General features: G+C 50.0%; 1 protein-coding gene across 1 annotated transcript in view; it reads right to left on the reverse strand.

Annotated features, from left to right (window-relative positions):
* The window catches only part of LOC147110883 (cadherin-related family member 4-like), a 331,517-nt gene that overhangs the window by 27,191 nt on the left and 288,692 nt on the right, over nt 1-15,634 (reverse strand). The window contains exon 10 of the mRNA XM_085999974.1: nt 14,587-14,689. Within this exon, the coding sequence (XP_085856100.1) occupies nt 14,587-14,689 (103 nt within the window). The remainder of the gene's footprint in view (nt 1-14,586; nt 14,690-15,634) is intronic.

The raw sequence follows: 15,634 nt of genomic DNA on the forward strand, positions 1-15,634 counted from the left end.
CCCCATCCTCAATTATGGTGGAGCCCAGCACGTGAGTGCAAAAGGCAAGGCTGAAGCGTTTGCAACCATCTTCAGCCAGAAGTGCTGAGTGGATGATCCATATCGGCCTACTCCTGAGGGCTCCACCATCACAGAAGCCTGTCTTCAGCTAGTTCAATTCACTCCACATTATATCAAGAAATGACTGAGCGCACTGGATACAGTAAAGGCTATGGGCCCCGACAACATTGCAGCTGTAGTACTGAAGACTTGTGCTCCAGAACTAGCTGCACCTCTAGCCAAGCTATTCGAGTACAGCTACAACAATGGCATCTACCCGACAATGTGGAAAACTGCCCAAGTATGTCCTGCCCACAAAAAGCAGGATAAATCCAATCCAGCCAATTAACGTTCATCAGTCTACTCTCAATCGACAGCAAAATGATGGAAGGCATCGTCGACAGTGCTATCAAGTAGCACTTACCAAATACCCTGCTCACTGATGCTCAGTTTGGGTTCCACCAGGACCACCCAGCTCCAGACCTCATTACAGCCTTGGTCCAAACATGGACAAAAGAGCTGAATTCCACAGGTGAGGAGAGAGTGACTGCCCTTGACATCAAGGCAGAATTTGACAAAGTGCAGCACCAATGAGCCCTAGTAAAATTGAAGTCGATGAGAATCAGGGGGAAACTCTCCACTGGCTGGAGTCATACCTAGCACAAAGGAAGATGGTTGTGGTGATTGGAGGCCAATCATCTCAGCCCCAGGACATCGCTGCAGGAGTTCCTCAGGGCAGTATCCTGGCCCAACCATCTTCAGCTGCTTCATCAATGACCTTCCCTCCATCATAAAGTCAGAAGTGGGGATGTTCGCTAGGAACCAAGGTTTGGTGCAGCTGCGACTGTGTTGGAATGTTATGACATCTGCATTGAATTAAAAACATAGGCCTCTCACAGCAAACAGCAAGGACATTATGAAGACATGTTCTGTTTGTGTTGCCATACTACCCCAGATATGAGTCTTATAATGTCAAAGACAGATGATGTAAGGGTGTCATAAGACTAAAACCTGCATAAGCCAAGGTGCTGCAAATGTGGCATTGTAGGAACGGCGGTTCCTAATGAAAAGACTGAGTTCGACTCAGGCAATCAAAATAACGAACTTTAATGGAACAAAACAGGTTTTAACTGGAAACTGCTGGAATACATCAAATACAGGTCTGCTCTCATTGAAGGCTCCACGAGGACTGATCCCCTGGTCTGAAAGCTGACATCATGACATCATCACGTTCTTCCCGCCATTGGGGAATCACGTGACTAACGGCATGATGTCATCACGTTGAAGCCGCGCTGTAAAGGTAACTAGACATAGTACAGTTAAACAGTGTAATTAAAGGTACAGACACAGGCAGTAACTACATTGCTGTTAAAGGAATTATGTACAACCGCTCTGAGTCCTTTGGTGGCTCCGCCACATGCGCCCCCCAAGAATTGTCTTTAACTGAAAAATTGAGACAAGGGGGAGGTCTGACAAGTCTGTCTGATCGACTTCGATAACCTGGCAGAGGAAGTTGATGACCGTTGGTCGAGCTGGCAGGCGATTGTGGTTGAGCAGGTGCGGCGAGCGTGGTCGAGTTGGCGGGTGGCTTTGGTTGATCTGGCACGGCGGCTGCGGGCGGTCGGCCACGTTTCGGCGGTTGAGCGACGACGACTGGGCGGTCCAGGTCCAGGTGAGCCGGCTTCAATCGGTCCACCGAAAGGTGATCTGGCTTTCCTCCAATGTCGACCGAAAAGGATTTGTCTCCTGGTTCGATGACGCGGAAAGGACCAGTGTAAGGGGGCTTGAGCGGATCCCGGTGAGCGTCGTGGTGGATGAATACATACTCAGCATTCTTCAGTTCCGCTGGCACGTGGGAGTTCTGTAAGCCGTGATTTGATGTAGGCACCGGAGCGAAGCATCTGGCCGCTTCCTGGTGGCTAACGAGTTGCTGGGAGGCGGACCATGGCTCTGTGGGAGAAGGGAGGAAATCCCCTGGTACTCGGAGAGGCTGGCCGTAGACGAGTTCAGCTGAGGACAATTGCAGGTCTTCTTTGGGTGCCGTACAAAGACCCAAAAGGACCCATGGAAGTCTGTCCACCCATCCTGCACCTTGAAGACTGGCCCGAAGGGCGGCTTTAAGCGACCTGTGGAATCGCTCGCAAAGGCCGTTCATCTGTGGATGATAGGCGGTGGTGCGATGAAGTTTGGTGCCGAGCCCCTGAGCTACAGCGTTCCAAAGCTCCGAGGAAAATTATGGCCCACGGTCGGAAGAGATGTCCGCCGGTACCCCGAAACGGGCAACCCAACAGGAGATGAAAGCTCTAACGACGTCTGCCGAAGTGGCCACCTAGTGCCTCTGGCCACCTAGTGGTGCGGTCCACCATGGTGAGGAGACGAGTATAATCCTGAGAAGGCGGAAGCGGCCCCACAGGGTCCACATGCACGTGGTCGAAACGACGCTCTGGAACAGCGACCGTAGCCACTGGAGCTTTAACATGACGCTGGACCTTGGCCTTCTGGCAGACTACGCAGGTATTAGCCCAGTCACGGACATCGAGGTGCATACCTTTCCAGACGAACTTCGCCGACATAAGTCATTGAGAAGCCTTCATCCCAGGGTGCGACAACCCGTGTATGGCATCAAACACCTTCCGGCGCCATGCGACCGGCACGATAGGTCGGGGAACGCCCATGGAGACGTCGCAAAGGAGCGTGGCGCCTGTGGCCTGGAAAGTGATGTCGGTCGCTTGGAAACTAGAGGGGACGGTTCTGTATGATTGGACCTCAGAGTCCGAGGCCTGATCTGCAGCTATGAGGGTGTAGTCGATCCCCAGGTGAACCGCATGGACCGTCGCACGGGAGGGGCAATCTGCCACCAGGTTGTGCTTACCAGACACATGTTGAATGTCCGTGGTAAATTCGGAAATAAACGTCAAGTGATGTTGTTGATGAGTGGACCACGGTTCGGCGGTCTTGGCCATGGCGAACGTTAGAGGCTTGTGTTCGACAAAAGCCGTGAAGGGACGTCTTTCCAATAAGAACCAAAAATGGCGAATGGCTAGGAAAAGGGCCAGTAACTCCCGATCGAAGGTGCTGTATTTTTTTTCATTTTTCCGTAGTTAACGGCTGAAAAACGCCAGCGGTTGCCACGTGCCGTTGAGCCACTGCTCTTGCACTGTGCCGATGGCGTAGTCTGACGCGTCCGTGGTAAGGGCGATGGTGGCACCTGGAAGTGGGTGTGCCAGCATGGTTGCATTGGCCAAAGCGCTCTTGGTGTTGCCGAATGCCTGGACCATCTCGGCTGTCCAGCTGATTGGATCCTTACCGGACTTGCCCTTGAGGGCCCCGTACAAGGGTTGCATAAGCTGAGCTGCCTTAGGGACGAAACGGTGATAGAAGTTGACCATCCCCAGGAACTCTTGCAAGGCCTTGACGGTTGGCGGGCGCAGGAAAGAGGTAACCGCTTCCACCTTCGTCGTTAAGAGGATGGCGCCATCCAATGTTATGCGGTGTCCCAAGAAATCGATCTGCTGCAGGCCGAACTGGCACTTAGCCGGGTTGATGATTAAACCTTGCTGGCTGAGGTGCGTAAAGAGGGTACGCAAATGGGAGATGTGCTCTTCCTTGCTAGCACTGGCGATGAGAATGTTGTCAAGGTAGACGAAGATGAAGCTTAGGTCTTGGAGCACAGAGTCCATTAAGCGCTGGAACGCCTGTGCCGCGTTCTTCAAGCCAAACGGCATCCGCAGGAACTCAAAGAGGCCAAAAGGGGTGATGACTACGGTTTTCGGGATGTCTTGCGGGTGCACGGGAACCTGGTGATACCCCTGGACGAGGTCGACTTTAGAAAACATAGAATTTCCCGCCAAATGGGCCGAGAAATCCTGAATATGCGGAATCGGGTACCGATCAGGAGTGGTGGCGTCGTTCAGGCATCGGTAGTCACCGTATGGCCGCCAGCCGCTGCCCGGTTTTGCAACAATGTGGAGAGGCGAAGACCAGGGTCTATTGGATCGGCGAATGATCCCGAGCTGCTCCATCGTGTTGAACTCCGCTTTTGCAGCCGCGAGCTTGCTGGGTTCGAGCCTTCTAGCCCGCGCATAAACCGGGGAGCCAGTAGTGGTGATATAATGTTCAACACCATGCTTCGTGGCCGAGGAGGAGAAAGTGGGCCTTGTCAGCTCCGGAAACTCTCCGAGAAGCTGAGTGAAGTCATCCGGAGGAGGGAAAGCGCAGGCAATAGAGCGTGCCACGGTGGTACCGTGGTCGCACAGAATCGAGTGGAAAGTGGCCGCGTTGATCAACCGGCGGTGCCGGACATCGACGAGGAGGCTGTTGGCACACAGAAAATCCGCCCCTAGGATGGCCTGTGAGACTGTGGCCGTGACGAATTCCCAACAGAAGTGCTGACCGCTGAAACAGACTTGGACCTGCCGCTTTCGGAAAGTTCGAATTGCTGCGCCATTAGCCGCTACGAGGGAAAAACCGTGGTTCCCAGCCTGCATATCGAGCTTCGACGCAGGTAGAATGCTACACTGCACCCCTGTGTCACAAAGGAAACATCGACCCGATAGGGAGTCGGTGATATAAAGAAGTTTCCCCGTAGATCCGACGACCATCGCAACCGCGGAGCGCCCGTTAGACCCGGTCCTCCTTCGCCAGGAACGCTGCAGGAGCGTTGGTATTTTTTGGGGCGAAAAACTGCAGGGGGAGCGGCAGCGCCGTGCTTTCGCGCCAAAACAGGTGTGGTAGAAGTACCAGCCCGCTGCAGGAGGAGCTGCAACCGCGTCTGTGGGGGATCGGCGCCTCGTGGCCGCGCAGCACTGCTGGGTTACAGTGAAAATCTTATCGGCTTTGGCAGCAAGCTCGGCGCAGTCTGTAATGTCGGACCTGGCTAGGGCAGCCTGTACCTGCTCCGGCATTTCGTAGAGGAAAAGCTTCCAGAAGAGGAAGCATTCCAGTTCGGCACCCAAGAGCGTGAGCATTTGGCTCATGAGCTTGGATGGTTTGGAGTCCCCGAGGCCAGGCATCGTGATGAGCCGGTGAGCGCACTCTGACTTCGAGAGCCCGAAGACCTGTAGCAACCGCGCCTTTATCGTATCATACTTGCTGTCAGTAGGAGGACTACCGAGGAGGCTGATGATCCGTGAGGCAGTTGCGCTGTCGAGGGCGGAGACCACGTAGTAATAACGGGTCTGATCCGCGACGATGTTCCTGATGGCGAACTGGGCTTCAGCCTGGATAAACCAGGCGTCTGGTTGTTGCTCCCAGAACTGTGGCAGTTTCAGAGTCACGGTGTTCGTGTCCATGCTGGAGATCTTCCACAAAAACTGTTCATGAAAGTTGGGGTCACCAATGTAGGAACGGAGGTTCCTAACGAAAAGACTGAGTTCGACTCAGGCAATCAAAATAACGAACTTTAATGGAACAAAACAGGTTTTAACTGGAAACTGCTGGAATACATCGAATACAGGTCTACTCTCGTTGAAGGCTCCACGATGACTGCTCCTCTGGTCAGAAGACTGACATCATGACGTCATCACGTTCTTCCCGCCATTGCGGAATCACGTGACTAACGGCATGACGTCATCACGTTGAAACCACGCTGTAAAGGTAACTAGACATAGTACAGTTAAACAGTGTAATTAAAGGTACAGACACAGGCAGTAACTACATTGCTGTTAAAGGAATTATGTACAACCGCTCTGAGTCCTTTGGTGGCTCTGCCACAGCATCTTTATGATTAGATTTTGGGTTTGGGTGTCAGCCAGTGATTGGTTCAATAAGACGCCATAGCTTTTGAATGAGTGTAAGGGTATAAGAAGGGGGTCTTAACAGCCACAAATTGTAGAAGATTTCAGAAAAAACAGAAGATTTCAGGAAGAATCAAGGAGACACCCAGGAGACGGAGAGAGAGAGACACAGTGTGCAGCCTGCTCACAGTTGCGCTTCTACCCAGAGGATAATGGGGTAATATAAGTTTCCATTTTTCGCCATCAACTGCTGCTCGAATATTGTAATGTATGATGTCTTGCTTGTGCTGAATAAAGATAAATCACTGTCACCAATATGGGTCAACCTTGAATCATTCGGAACCAGGGTCCCTCTGGGATCTTAAGGTCAGAAGTGGGGATGTTTGCTGATGACTGCACAGTGTTCAGTGCCATTCGCAACTCCTCAGATAATGAAGCAGTCCATGCCTGCATGCAGCAAGACCTAGATGATATTCAGGCTTGGGCTGATAAGTGGCAGGTAACATTCGCGTCACACAAGTGCCAGGCAATGACTGTCTCCAACAAGCAAGAGTCTAACCACTGCCCCTTGACATTCAACAGCATTACCATCATCGAATCCCCCACCATCAACATCCTGGGGGGTCACCATTGACCAGAAACTTAACTGACCAGCTATATAAATACTGTGGCAACAAGAGCAGGTCAGAGGCTGGGTATTCTGTGGCGAGTGTCTCACCTCTTGACTCCCCAAAGCCTTTCCACCATTTACAAGGCACAAGTCAGGATTGCGATGGATTACTCTCCACTTGTCTGGATGAGTGCGGCTCCAAAAACACTCAAGAAGCTCGACACCATCCAGGGCAAAGCAGCCCGCTTGGTCGGTACCCCATCCACCACCTTAAGCATTCACTCCCTCCACCACCGGCGTACAGTGGCTGCAGTGTGTACCATCTACAAGATGCACTGCAGCAACTCACCAAGGCTTTTTCAACAGCACTTCTTAAACCCGCAACCTCTTCCACCTAGAAGGACAAGGGCAGCAGACGCACAGGAACATCACCACCATCAAGTTCCCCTCCAAGTCACACACCATCCTGACTTGATGATAATCTGGGACAAAATTAACAGTCATTTGGACACGTGTGGGTTAATTAAGGAAAGCCAGCACGGATTTGTTAAAGGTAAATCGTGTTTAACTAACTTGATTCAGTTTTTAAATGAGGTAATCGAGAAGGTTGATGAGGGCAATGAGGTTGATAAACGGCTTGCCAGCAAAGTTGAAGCCCATGGAATAAAAGGGACAGTGGCAGAATGGATATGAAATTGGCTAAGTGACAGGAAACAGAGAGTAGGGGTGAACGGTTGTTTATCAGACTGGAGGAAGGTACACAGTGGGGTTCCCCAGGGGTCGGTACGAGGACCACTGCTTTTCTTGATAGGTATTAATGACTTGGACTTGGCTGTACAGGACACGAGTTCAAAATTTGCAGACGACACAAAACTTGGAAGTATAGTGAACAGTGAGGAGGATAGTGATAGACTTCAAGAGGACATAGACAGGTTGGAGGAATGGGCGGATACATGGCAGATAAAATTTAACACAGAAAAGTGCAAAGTGATACATTTTGGTAGGAAGAACAAGGAGAGGCAATATAAACTAAAGGGTACTGTAAAGTCTGTGGGTTGTGCAGTTAATTATGACACAGACTTCAGGAGTAACATACAACAGGACTTTACTATTCGAAGGTCAGGGCGAATCTGCCCTATAAATCATGCCACAGCACTTATATACCGGTGTGGTCACCGTCGGTATTACCGTATACAGAAGCCAAACAAGTAGTGCCACACCTAAAATAGTTCTCTTAAAGGTGAGCGGTTACATACAATAGTCTCTTAAAGGTAGACGGTTACATACACTACAATCCTCCCTTTTTAGCTTACAACATACATATTCCCCATTAAACATAACATATATTCAACTTCATGTAAAACAATTTACAGATATAGTCTCTGCGGAAAACAGTTCACAGGTTCAGTCTCTGTGGGAACAGTTCACAGATTCAGTCTCTGGTCTTGACTCGGTCCGAACAACATCTCTGTGGTGTAGCCGGTTCACATTGCTAGAGTGACTCATCCAATAGTCTTTCCCTTGATGTAACAGCTTGAACTTCCGTCCTGCTGAACCAGCAGTGCCGACTTTTACAAACAGCTGGACTGCCTTAGTAATTTTTCCCTACTTTCCCATTAGAAGTGATAATGATTTAGATGGTTATCATCTTCGGCTTCGTCTTTTCCTTTTTTGCTTCTTGGAGACTCTCGGGGCTCCCTTCTCAGCTGCCAGCTGTAGCGCCACCATCTCCCTATGTTCCTTAGACTTTAAGTGCTTCATCCTGATTTCTGCACTTTGGGAGTTTTCATCACAAGCTGGGCAGACCAAGTCCTCGTAACATTCCGTGTCACTCAACAGGTCATGGTAATATTCGGTGTCATCCTGAGCTAGTCTAGCGAGAGGGCCTGCTACTTCTTCCTTACCCAACTGGACGTTAGCCGACTGTTGTTCCCTCCCTAGACATCTTTCCTGAAGGGACTTCTTCATGCATTCATAGTCATCCCGCTCTTCCTGGGTTTCCTGCAAATCCTTCACTAAGGACCTCATTTGTGATTTCAACACATCCCCTTCCATCGGGGATTGATTGATCGGGCTATTCAATCCTTCTACTGGAGCAGCTGTTTCAACATTCTGTTGTTCACATAGACGTGATTCAGCGTACTTTTGGCATCCCAGTAAAATCTGTGTTGCAACCTCAGCTATTTCCATAACTTTTGAGAGCTCCGAACTCCTTCCCTTTGAAGATTGAAGCTCGTGTTCAGATTGTTCCCATTGCAGAGTCTTGTCCCTCAGCATATGAAGGAGTTGGCTGACCGTTAACTCTTCCACGGGAACCCTGTGGATCAGAGTCTTCTCCATTTCATCCACCTTTTCCTCCAATGCTTTCACCTTCTTTTCCTCTTGTACTTTGGCTTTCAGCGCTCGGAGAAGTTGCGCCTTGATGCTCTCTAGCTCATGTTCAGGGGCCATTCTTACAGTCTCTGTGTTTCTTACAGTTTCCTTTTCTTCCACTGAAAGGATTCCCAGTTGAATCTGTTCTTCAAGTTGTTGAACCTCGGTCATTGCCGCCTCATATTTGTCTTGGGTTTCCTTCAATATTTTTATGAGTTCTTGGACATCTTGTCTTTCATGTTCTGCCATGTCTTTCACCTCTAATTTCTCATCTATGGATGGAGCTTCTACCAATGAGTCTGTCTTGGCCTTGAGCTCATCAAGAATTTCCTGCAGTCTTTGGACTTCTTGCTCATGTTCAACCTTTAGTTGCTCATATGCTTCTAATGAAACTAGCTTTTCGGAGGTTGCCGAGTTAACCCCCTCCAGAATTATAGCCTGGGCCTGTTCATACTGTTCTTTCAACTTCTCACACTCTGCTTGTAAGGAGTCGTAGAGAAGAACTGGAATAAAATCCTGGCTTCCTGAAGATTCCTCTTCATTTGCTTCTTTCGCAATTTTCTGTTGGATTTCAGCCAAGGCTGCTATGCTATCTGCCTCTCGAAGTCTCACTGCCATCAAATCTTCTTTATTCTTGCAGTCTATCTCAGCCATTTTCCCTTTACTTTCATTTAACTGAGTGAGTAGTCCCTTATTCTGGGCTGAGAGATATTGCACCTTCTCCTGTAGACCATTGCATTCCTTCTCTGCTCGACATAGCTGGTTACTGCTGATTTGGTTCTGTGTTTCAAGTTCCAACATCCTTTGCTTAGCTTCTTTCAGTTTCGCCCCTATAAGCTCCTCTTGCAACATGGCCACATTATTTTCATCAGGTAAAGAAGCGTTTCTCTTTTCTATGTCCAAGATTTTTTTCTGCATCTCTTTAAGTGCACATTGCAATTCAGCTTCTCTTAACCTTGCCTGCACTAGCTCCGTCTCCAATTGCAGGACAAAATCCTCAGTGTAGCGTGGTTTGCCTTTATGCTGTATCTCTAGATCATGCAAATATTCTAACTCCTGAACATCATAAGGGAGATGTGATCGGTAATTGGTCACGATGGCTCTATGGTCGCTCTCTGCTTGGGCCAGCAGGTTCTGTTGTCTTTCCAGACTCTCCCATTCGGTGTCATAGAACTTTTTCATTGCTTTCATCTCTTGTACGAGACGGTAACTCAATTGTTCTAATTGTTGTCGTACTTTGAGATAACGTTGAGTTCGAGCCCGGTGTTCCTCCATAATGCATATGTCTGTAACTTGAACAGACTCAGAATTCTCTGTCTTTATACATGCCATCGTTTTTCCAACCTTAGTCAGTGAGTTCATGTTAACCTTGTTTTTCCTACTTGGGCTGGACTTATCGTCTTCCGGCTCAGAGTCTGAGCTGCTTGTCTGCGCCGAGTCCTCACTCGTCATTGCTTGTTGGTAGTGCCATTCCATGTCTATTTTCTTGATCCACTCCCGTCCTAGAAGTGGTGGTCCTCCCTCAGGTAGTACGTATAAGTTCATTCTTGGGTGTTCTTTACCCCTATCTCTCACCTTGACTCTTATCTTTCCCATGGGGTATACTTTATGCCCCGTGTATGTCTGCAATACGAACTTGGTATCTCTTAAGGGTATATGTGAGAATAGCCTGTGGTAATCCCTTCGATTTATGACTGATACAGCTGATCCAGTGTCCAACTCCATTTTCACTTGGACTCCAGCTATTTTTAGCATGACCCAGATAGTTTGTAGGTCAGCTTCCTTACTCACATTATGAATTCTCAGACTACCCAGCTCCTGGCCATTTGGGTCTGAGTCTGAATTCTGTTCGTCTGAACTCTTCTCAGCCACCTTGTGTACCTTGTTGTACTTTTCCTGTGATGGCTTCCTTTGGTTGTTGGTCTTCTTCCCTGACCGGCATACCTTAGCGATGTGACCCAGTTTGCCACATTTCCTACATTCCTGGTTCTTAAACCAGCATTGGTTCTGATCGTGTGTTGTCTTCCCACAGCGATAGCATTTTGTTATACTCGAGGTAATTTGGTCCACACCGAGTGCCGCTGCCTTTAGCTGCATTTCCGCAGTTCCTTTCGCTGCGGCTTCGTGCGATGCTGCTATAAGGACAGCCCTGTCAAGTGTAAGGTCGTTCTCTTCGAGTAGTCGCTTTTGCGTCCCTTCCTTGGACAGTCCGCATACGAACTTGTCTCGCAATGCCTCTGTCAGATTCCCTTCAAACTGGCAGTATTTCGCTAGTCTACGCAGTTCGACCAAGTATTCCGCGTTGCTTTCGTCTTTCTGTTGCGTTCTCGCATAGAATTTGAATCGTTCAGCCAACATCAACGGTGTGGGGTTCAAGTGATCCTTCAGAACAGCCACTATCTCATCGAAAGTCTGATCCGTCGGTTTAGCTGGTGATAGTAGATGCTTCAAGAGCCCGTATGTCTTTGCGCCCATCGAGTTTAGCAAGGTTATAGCTTTGTCGTCTTCTTCTATTTTGTTGGCCTCACAATAGATCTCAATGCGTTCCACGTACGTGGCCCAGTCTTCTATCTCCGAATTAAAATCATTGATGTTACCACGCTTAGGCATCTTCCTCTCTTTGGGAACAACACAAGTATTTCTTTAAATTATTATTTCTTTTTTTTTTCTAAGATGGCGGTTTTCCCGCGAAAATGGCGGTTTCCCGCTCTTATCTTCTCTCCCCGCCCACTTCAATGGCGGTTTCCCACTTCTGTCTTCTTCCCCGCCTAATGGCGGCTTCCCGCGTTTCTTCCCTGGTGGGAGGGGTACACTTTCCCCCACGGGCGACGGCCGCTGGCTTTCAGGTTCATAGCCTGCGCGTCGGCTTCAAGGCTTTCCCTTTTTTTTTTTATGGCAGGGCGACCGGCTCTGGGTACCCCGTTGACAGCGAACAGGTTCAGCCGCTGGGCTGGCTCTCGCACAGTTCCCCTTGCTCGGCTCTGTCTCTCTCCCGCTCGCTCGGCTCTACCGGCGCTGGGTACACCCCGTTGACGGAGGACAGTTCAGCCGCTGGACTGGCTCTCGCACAGTTCCCCTTGCTCGGCTCTGCCTCTCTCCCGCTCGCTCGGCTCTACCGGCGCTGGTTACACCCCGTTGACGGAGGACAGTTCAGCCGCTGGACTGGCTCTCGCGCAGTCTCTCTTGGTCGGCTCTGCCTCTCCCGCTCGCTCGGACCCCAGTCGCACCTCCCAGCCCTCTCGCAGTCCGGTGCTTCTCTCCCCGGCTGCGGCTGAGTTTCTCTCTTCCCGCGCCTACGCTCCCGGTCGCAGCGCTTCGTGGCTTCGGTCACCGCCCGGCTTTTCCCGCCGGTCGCGGTCTCTCACGACGCTGTTGGACCCGACTTTTTTTTTTTTCCGGCTCCTTTTCCCCCTCGACCGTGGTCGAGTGCCCAGCCCTTATCCTCCAGCTATTCTTTTCACTTTCCCTTACTCACAGTCACCATGGCAGAAGGGACCGTCAGTGCCTGTTGCTGATGGAAGTTTTTGTCGCTAAAGTCTTCCTCCTTTCTATTGCTGCAGCCTTGAGTTTTCTCCCAGTCGAACGACGAGGGCGGTTGCCTCTTTTCGACGCTCTTTCGTTGCTTGAAAATATTGTTGCCGCAGGGTATGATCGGACTCGTCGCCACTGTAAAGTCTGTGGGTTGTGCAGTTAATTACGACACAGACTTCAGGAGTAACATACAACAGGACTTTACTATTCGAAGGTCAGGGCGAATCTGCCCTATAAATCATGCCACAGCACTTATATACCGGTGTGGTCACCGTCGGTATTACCGTATACAGAAGCCAAACAAGTAGTGCCACACCTAAAATAGTTCTCTTAAAGGTGAACGGTTACATACAATAGTCTCTTAAAGGTAGACGGTTACATACACTACAGGTACAATTCTAAAGGGGAGGCAGGAACAGAGAGACCTGGGGGTATATGTGCACAAATCGTTGAAGGTGGCAGGACAGTTTGAGAAAGCAGTTAAAAAAGTATACGGGATCCTGGGCTTCATAAATAGAGGCATAGAATACAAAAGCAAGGAAGTTATGATGAACCTTTATAAAACACTGGTTCGACCTCAACTGGAGAATTGTGTCCAATTCTGGGCACAAGGATGTGAAGGCCTTAGAGAGGGTGTAGAAAAGATTTACAGGAATGGTTCCAGGGATGAGGGACTTCAGTTATGTGGATAGACTGGAGAAGCTGGGGTTGTTCTCGTTTGAGCAGAGAAGATTAAGAGGAGATTTGATAGAGGTGTTCAAAATCATGAGGGATCTGGACAGAGTAGATGGAGAGAAAACTATTCCCATTGGCAGAAGGTCCGAGAACCAGAGGACACAGATTTAAGGTGATTGGCAGAAAAACCAAAGGTGACATGAGGAAAAGCTTTTTTATGCAGCGAGTGGTTCTGATCTGGAAAGCACTGCCTGAAAGGGTGGTGGAGGCAGATTCAATCGTAGCTTTCAAAAGGGAATTGGATAAGTACCTGAAGGAAAATTTGCAGGACTACAGGGAAAGGGCGGGGGAATGGGACTAGCTGAAGTGCTCTTGCAGAGAGCCGGCAGGGGCTCGATGGGCCGAATGGCCTGCTTCGGTGCTGTTACCATTCTATGAATGAATAGACTGTTGGTCCCACCATTCATTGAGGTCCCAGATGCCCTGTCATCCTCGCATTTCCAGCAAGTTACAGCACAAATTATCTTCAAGCTGAAGGGTGCTGGAGAAAGCTCTAACGGTGTATGCCACATGATACCGTGCTCCAGCAAGTTCCTGCCCATTATTTGAGCACGGGGAGGGAGTTGGAGTCTGTCGTCACTTGATGTCCACACATGCATTGTTTCGAGGAGGAATCAGTGGGTAGCGATCAGGAGCAGGAATCCAGTTGATTTTCCCCTTTATGGATGGAACTGAGGCCAATATTATTGCCACAGCCCCCACTACAACCAGCTAACCCAGCACAGACTAGTTATCTAACTGGGGAGCTGCCAGCTCTGTATGGCTGAGTACCTGATCCACAGTGTAGTAACCACTGGGGGAGCCTTTATTTTGACGTTAGTCAGTCAGTGTAGCTGTTAGGGTGCTACTATTGGCCTCAGCCCCTATGGGTTACAGATGGATAATGAGCCAAGGTCCTGCTCCTGATTGCCTATCCAGATTTGGCTCAGTGGCAAAGCTCTCTCGCCACTGAGCCAGCGGGTCGTGGGTACAAGACCCACTCCAGAGATTTGAGCACGTAATCTAGGCTGACACGCCAGTACAGTACCGAGGGAGTGCTGCGCTGTCGGAGGTGCCGCCTTTCGGATAAGACATTAAACTGCCTTCTGAGGTGGACTTAAAAAATCCAGTAACACTATTCAAAAAAGAGCTGGGGAGTTCTCCCCGGTGTCCTGACCAATAGTTAACACCCAATCAACATCACTAAAACAGATTATTTGGTCATTATCATTATTGTGGGAGCTTGCTGTGCACTAATTAGCTGCCACATTTCCTACATTACAACAGTGACTGCACCTCATTGGCTGTAAAGCATTATAGTCATGAAAGGCCCCATATAAATATAAGCTCTTTCTTTGTGATCCAATGGCATTGCTGGAATAGACAGGTATGAGGACAGGACTGGGTCCAGATGTGATGGTCTTCCCTTGGGTGAAGTACCAGAAGATAACCAGCTTCTTCGGTTGAGGAGAGGTGAAAATTAGGGCACCAAGTTGTTGAGAACAAGGATAACTTCAATGGCAATTGATGTAAAATTTAGTTTGAGGTCAGTAACTGAAGACCTCAGAGAGCAGCAATTCTTACTTGTCCGTGGGGGAGTTCCAGCATCTGTCACGATGAGCGCAGCCGTGTACCGGAAGTCCAGACTTGCCATCGTAGCAGAGTCATAATCTAGGCTCTGGTTCACCTACAAAAGCAGCAGGCAAAAATTGTTAGTGGCCTGCAGCACTGGGAGCCCACAGCACTGGGAACCCACAGCACTGGGAGTGCACAGCACAGGGAACGCACAGCACTGGGAACCCAATGCACTGGGAGCCGACAGCACTGGGAACTCACAGAACTGGAAACCTACAGCACAGGGAACCCACAGCACAAGGAACCCAGCACTGGGAATCCACAGCACTGGGAGCCCACAGCACTGGGAACCCACAGCACTGGGAGCCCACAACACTGGGAACCCACAGCACTGGGAACCCACAGCACTTGGAACACACAGCAATGGGAGCCCACAGCACTGGGAACCCACAGCACTGGGAGCACACAACACTGGGAACCCAAGGCACTGGGAACCCAATGCACTGGGAACCCACAGCACTGGGAACCCACAGCACTGGGAACCTACAGCACTGGGAATCCACAGCACTGTGAGCCCAAAGCACTGTGAAGCCAGCAGCACTGGGAACCCACAGCTATGCTAGCCCACAGCACTCGGAACACACAGCACTGGGAAATCAGAGCACTGGGAACCTACAGAACTGGAAAACCACAGCACTGGGAACCCACAGCACTGGGAACCCACAGCATTGGGAACCCACAGCATTGGGAACCCACAGCATTGGGAACCCACAACACTGGGAACCACAGAACAGGGAACCAACAGCACTTGGAATCTGCAGCACTGGGAACCTACAGCACTGGCAACACACAGCAATGGGAACCTTGGGCACTGGGAATTCACAGCACTGGGAACCCACAGAACTGGGAACCCACAGCACTGGGAACCCACAGCACTGGGAAACTTGGGCACTGGGAGTCAACAGCACTGGGAACCCATAGCACTGGGAACCCACAGCACTGGGAGCCCAGCACTGGGAACCCACAGCACTGGGATCCCAAAGCACTGGAAACCCAC

The sequence above is a fragment of the Somniosus microcephalus genome, chromosome 11 (assembly GCF_052327205.1).
Source record: "Somniosus microcephalus isolate GS21.2 chromosome 11, FLI_Smic_1.0, whole genome shotgun sequence".
Taxonomy (NCBI): Eukaryota; Metazoa; Chordata; class Chondrichthyes; order Squaliformes; family Somniosidae; genus Somniosus; species Somniosus microcephalus.